Source organism: Plectropomus leopardus, chromosome 18 (genome assembly GCF_008729295.1).
Source record: "Plectropomus leopardus isolate mb chromosome 18, YSFRI_Pleo_2.0, whole genome shotgun sequence".
NCBI classification, from domain to species: domain Eukaryota; kingdom Metazoa; phylum Chordata; class Actinopteri; order Perciformes; family Serranidae; genus Plectropomus; species Plectropomus leopardus.
Window position 1 is genome coordinate 3,798,540 of NC_056480.1, and position 6,400 is coordinate 3,804,939.

The 6,400-nt window shown below is 41.1% G+C and overlaps 1 protein-coding gene across 1 annotated transcript in view; it reads right to left on the reverse strand.

Moving 5' to 3' along the window:
• The window catches only part of erf (Ets2 repressor factor), a 48,791-nt gene extending 42,702 nt beyond the window's left edge, over positions 1–6,089 (reverse strand). The window contains exon 1 of the mRNA XM_042506104.1: positions 5,430–6,089. Coding sequence (XP_042362038.1) covers positions 5,430–5,451 — 22 coding nt within the window. The 5' untranslated portion in view covers positions 5,452–6,089. The remainder of the gene's footprint in view (positions 1–5,429) is intronic.
• Positions 6,090–6,400: the final 311 nt, after the last annotated feature.

The window sequence follows — 6,400 nt, forward strand, 5'->3', positions numbered from 1 at the left end:
CATTAAAACACAAACCAAGAAAAAATGATATTTGCTGAGCACAAGCGAACAATAACAGATACTTACCAACCATTTCTACTGAAGAGCTCAATAGCTTAAAATAATTTTAACTAATATATAACAAGTTCCTTTCCATCTCACACTCTCTTGTCTTTTGTTGTTTGTTTACTTTCCTTCCATTTATCTTCTCGTACGCTAAGCTGAACCGCCAATCAGAAGCCTCTTGTTCAAGGTGGTAATATCTACCATTATGTTGCCTCGCCATGCTGCATATAAGGTACAATTGCAGAATGGAGGGACAGAGTGGTTTCATTTTAGGCCGCCAAAGGAGGTACTAACAGGGCTGTAACAAGGTCTGTATAAAAATGGCAGTCAGTAGGACGGGATGATGGCTAGGACTGGAGTGGCATTTTAATTACATGTAATGTGTGTGACCCTGTGCAGGAGATTTAATAAGGAGATGGCAGCAGTTTGCGATTTTTTTTAAGAGCAGCAGCCATAAATGTCCTCAGATTGGGAAAACAATGCAATTCTGGAGCTCCGTATCCTCCGAGCAGAGTGAGAACAGCGGCCATATAACAGAGAAGATAGATGATTGGGATTGACACAATATGCCATTGTTATTGTGTAAATAATATGTCACATTTGAGGCTGACGCTGTTGTGTTTCATGTCACACGCATCACACTTCTGCTCCTGTGTTCCCGACATGCTATCTAAAATCAATCACCGAAGCGGCACGATGCCACCATTGTTTGGCTCTGTGTAAATGTGCAAAGGTGGCATAAAGCGCAGCTCCCAGAACCCCCCCCCACACACACACCAAAGTGGACTTAAAACCTGTGCAATTTTATCATAACAATGTGTGTATATACCTGCTTTGATGTGTCTTTGCTGATGTAACAATTCAAAGTTTTTTTTATCTTATCTTATCTTAAAGAGGGGACTTTGTAGTGACCATACAGTGCAATGTCTGTGTAAAAAGGGCTCAAAAAAAAGTGATTACTCTAACCGACAGGCTGCACCACTGATTCAAAATGCTGAATCGCCTCATAAACAGCCGTCAAGGACTGACTAATGCCAACAGTGCGGGACACACCGCAAAACTGCACTCCAACAGCCTGACACTGACTGACAGCCAACCATCAGCTTGGTGTCAGGGCCCTTTCACATCACAAAGCACAGTGACACATCAGCAGAAAGTAACTTATAATCACTAACAATCCAGTGTCAATTGACATAAAGACTTCACAAATTGCAGCTGACTAGCAGCATAAAACACTTCAGCACCTCTACTAAATCACAAAGAGACAGGGTGTCCTAACTGCACAACCACATCACTGTACACTTCAGTCGCCAGCACCTCTTCTCAAACTTTCCCCGAGACAAACAACTCGGCCTCAACTTGAAATGTAATTGTGCCGTCTCTGCTGCCGGGGCCAACAGCATAATTCAGTATAATGGTGAGACAGTAACACAACAGAGTCCTTCCCAAAGGAAACCAACAGCGTCATCCTTTTAACAAAATGAGCCTGCGGTTCATTAGCTTTGGTCTGACCAGCGTTATTAGAGCTATTTGAATCTGCATAAAGACGTCTAGTTGTTCTTCCTGTAATTACGATAGGCTGACTCACAACTGCCCACAACCAAATGGTCTTCCTCAGGGGCAATTTGGTCTCGCTGGTAAAAGTCAAACACTCACTTTGTTGCGGCCACATCAATGTCAGGTAGAGCCGCACGTTGACAGACGTATGGGCGTGCACGTGCACACATTTACACTCACAAACACATAAATACACTCACAGTCATAAACAGAGCAGCAGCCCAGCCCTCAGCAGACTTAACACCAGCTAATTGCTCATGTATGGCTCCTTTCACTCCACACACACACAGTGCAACAAAGCATGGGGCCAAAACGTGCTGGCTCGCTGGCCGTCTACAGCTGTGACGTCTCACATGTGGCGCTGTGTTGATATAAGGAGTAACACAAGTGGAAAATTGGAGCTGGTGGGGCTAGACTGCTGACTTCCTGATAGGAAGAGTAGAGTGGAGGTTGACCCATATATACATAAAGTAGTCAACAGGCTCCATCACCAAGGGAAATACAGACAAAGGGACTGTGTGGCTCCATGCATAGTGTAATGCGGGCACAATTCAGGGTTACCCATTGGGAATCTTTGACATTAGCATGGGCCTACTTCCAAAAAAACTACTCAAATGTAAAATTGTTAACATCATACTAACGTCACTGCAGATGATACACAGGTTCACTTAGAGTGGTGACTATTTAAATCCCCAGAAATTAAGGGGAAGTTGATCTGACTCACAAAATATAGGAAGTATTGAAAACTCACCAAGCTTGCTTTCATTTAACAAAATGTTTTAACACTCTAAAGATGATTTTATGGGTTGGTTAGTCTTAAAAAGGAAGCAATCGTGGCTCAAACACGTGGCTAAAACAAAGCAGACTACAGCCCCTTTTATACTGCCTGTTCCAGGTGGAAATATTGTGCCATTATGCTGCTTTGGTAAGGCATAAGGTATGACTGCAGAAAGGGGCAACAGAATTGTCTTGCCCATACCCGCCATGAGAGGTGGTAACAGCACCCAAACCGTGTCTGTATAAACAGGACAGCCAGCAGGACGAGACCATGGGCAGGATGGTTGTGACTTTTTTTAAACGTGTAATGTGTGTGACCAACTACAAGAGGTTAAAAAAAGTAAAGATTACGGTTTGATTTTATCAGAAGTTTAAAGAGGGTCATTATACCCACATCATGTAGGTGCAAGGCAATCAGTAAACAGCGTACACGAAGAAAAAAGTAATGCCTGCACACTTACTCTATGCCACACAAGTTTATTGAGGACAATGTTTCGTTCATACTTGGTTACTTTGCTCCTCATCAGACTACATAAAAAAACTAAACCAACAGTTTCCAAAAAATGAAAACTTTAATGACAACCCAGTTCTGGTGTTAAGTATTGGGTGCACACCAGGGGAGTATTTTCTACATGATGTGCTATGGTCAAGATCAAAATGGGTTGTTTCATGGGTCATAACAATCAGCTCAACACTGGTGCATTTGGGGCTTCGAGACCTTCAAGGTAAAATCAGAAACATAATTTAGCAATTTAAGCTTGTTTCAGCACTTTATTCACCCCCTGTAGATATTTACACATCCATGTGGCCACAGAACCTCTGACAAAAGTTCCCCCCTTTGAAAAAAGCTGCTTGAGTTTTCTCACAATTGTTTTGTGATATAAAAAGTTATCTGAAGCAACGCAGAGATCTGAACGTTTCTAATTATAATGTTGTGGTGTGGCATTCCCCTCTTAAAACATCCATTATGGGTGTTGGATCTCCGCCTGCCCAAGATTACTGTACAAGACTCCTGACTAAACTGAGTTTAAGAGCACAATGGAGGAGAAATCATGAGCTATGGGTGGAAAATCATAATCATCTGAATGACAGCAAAAATGGTTCAAAAAATGCGCGGAATTTGAAATAGTAGCTCTGAGCTCAAAAGTGTTTCAATTTCAAGTAAAGCCGTTAACTACCAATCGACTTGGACTCAATTCTTGCATGTGACAAGGGTCAAACAGGCTTAATTTGCAACTAAGTCCCTGAAAGGAAGAAAAGATTGCAATGAAATTTGTATACAAGGGGACAAACTAGGTTTGCTGATTTAATTTTGGAAACTCACACTGATGATCCAGGCAGCAGATGATCCAGAATCTCAGATAACATCTGCTATAACCTCAGACTTATCAGCAGTTAAGTTCCCAATCACATCATGTGGTCACTTTCTACCTTTCATTGTAGGCTGGGATGTAGTGATAAGTGGAAGAGTGATCTCCAAGTTGTAATCATGAAAATGCAAAACAAAAATAAAGAAGAAGAAAAGAACAAGAAAGCCCTCCAATGTAAACAAAAAATTAAAAAAAAATCATTTAACAAACAGTTTTACATTTAACTGAAAATATGTCTCCTATCCAATCAACTATTAACTCTTTCAGGTGACCATTACTTTACCAACTTCCCTGTAATATTTTTTTTTTTAAATCCCTTATTACATTAGTTTCTTCTTTTTTAATCCCCTTTCTCTTGAGATTTAAGACAAAATATTGTGGGTGAAATACTGACTTGCACTCTGATGCCTGAAGTCTCTTACTAGTTGTCAGTGGTGGAATGTAACAAAGTACATTTACTCAACTACTGTACTTGAGTACAAATTCAAGGTACTTTGCTTGAGTATGTTAATCTCATGTGACGTTCAACTTATACTCCACTACAATTCAGGGGGAAGTATTGTACCTTTTACTCCAAAACAATTAAGTTACCATACAAATGAATATTTAAGCATAGAAATTAAACAAAAATATACAAATGCAGCTGTAACATTAGCCAATAGACTAGAAAAATAACTGACAAATACTTTCTTTTGTCATTTTTCATGCAAAAACATTTTATACTTCCAGCTTTCCAAACATGAGGGTTTGCTCCTTTACAGATTTTGATTAGTTTTGATGTATCATACTGATTTAAATGTTTTTGCATTAAGTGCTTTTACTTTAAAATGTTTAATACATTTTCCCTATTCACCGTCCACACCTTGATCAAATCAAACAAAATTAAACAGTCAAGACCAAATAAGAAGATATTAATCTGAATAAACACACACACACAAACAGAGAAAACACATCAAAAGAAGAGCAAAGTAAAACTATCAAAAGCAATATACTTTTCTCGTACTCTAGAGTTTCTGAGTACTTTTCTGAGTATCCCTGGAGATTTATAGTATTATCTGATATGGTAAAGTTTGCATCGCTGTGCGTTAAGTAATAAAATGCCAATAATGTAATAAAATGTACAATAAAAATGTCAATATCAGTCGGAACCTTTTAACAAATTATTGGCCATATTATTCCATTATTTGTCATATTACAATCAAGTTAAGTGCAAATATCTGGAAATTTTCAGAAGTTATTGCATTTTAAGAAAATTATTACATGATTAGGTGCTACAGTGCAGCTTGGCCCTGACCCCGACTCCTCACCGCTGATCCGGTGAAATTATGCTAACTTTGTTGCCCTCACTGTAAATCACTCAACGCAGCAGCTTCAAGTTAAACATCGTGGAAATAAAATAAAAACGTGTGTGGCTGCATTGATTCACTGTGTCTGAAACACAACGTGGTCTTGACGAGGGGGGGCTCACTTTTTTTTTGGCTGAAACAATAACAAGAGGCTCGGATGGATCCACCCCAGCGCCATAATTTTGTCACACTTTCCCCTGGAGCGGAGAGTTTGTTAGCGTGCTAACCAGCAGCTAGCCGCCGAAGCTAATGTTGTTTTCATTTGAAGAACAACAGCAGCGCGTGGACACAAAACAAAAGTTTTACTGTTTAAAAAATGTGGTTGTGAACTTACCCGTGTCTGCCGGGGTTTTCATCTTTGCTGCCGTCTTCGGTGCGCCGCTTCAGTCACTTTCCCCCGTCGACTCGTAACTTTAGACGTTAGTTAGCTTAGCCAAGTTAGCTAGCGAAGTTAGCAGTGACACCCCACTCCTTCCTCCGGTGTTGTTCTCACAAGTGGCTCGTTAGAAAACAGTCAAATATGTGATTTTTAAGTTGTAAAAAATAGTCCGATAACTTCACAAAAGCTTCTGCGTTTTATTTGGACACATCGGCGTGTGTGGAAAAAAAGTTTTCTCGCCGGGGTTATTTGTTTAAAAGTGAGCGGCGTCTGATGTGAAAAGTTGCCCCGAGCCTCCGGGGGGAAATCCAGTCGCCCGGGTCTGAATGGCGCAGGTCGAAGTTTGGAGGAGCCCTGCTGCCGTCGGTCGGTGCTGGAGGAGCAGCGGAATGCGACGAGACTAAAAATTCATCCCGTTTGTTGCAACGATGTCGCATGGTCGATTCCTCCTCCACATCATCATCATCCACACCGACAGTCAAAACAGCGGCGCTTCTGAAAGAGAACAAAAACTCTTCTTTCTTTCTTTTCTTTCTCTGCCCCTTTCTTTCTCCGGCACAGACTTTTTCTTTTTCCACTCACTCACTTCGTGCTCTCTCGGCCCCCCCTTCCTCCGGCGGGGTGTCGTGTTTCGCTCTCCTCCTGCCACACGGGGCCGCCCACGCTGACCCACGGAGGGAGGGAGGGGGTGAGGAATTGAACGCCCACTTGTTGCCAAAGATCGTCTATGTTTATGGAAGATTACTTTTACTTTCAGTCCAACAGCGAGTTGAAGGGAGAAAAACAAATCAGGCAGTGTGCAATTAACTCTTTGAAACCTGGATCAACGACAGGTTTCTTGTGCTGCATTCTGACGTCTTTCACAAGCATTTAAACCTCTGAAATGTGAGCATTGGTTTGATTTCTTTAAAGAAAACATGGGGAAA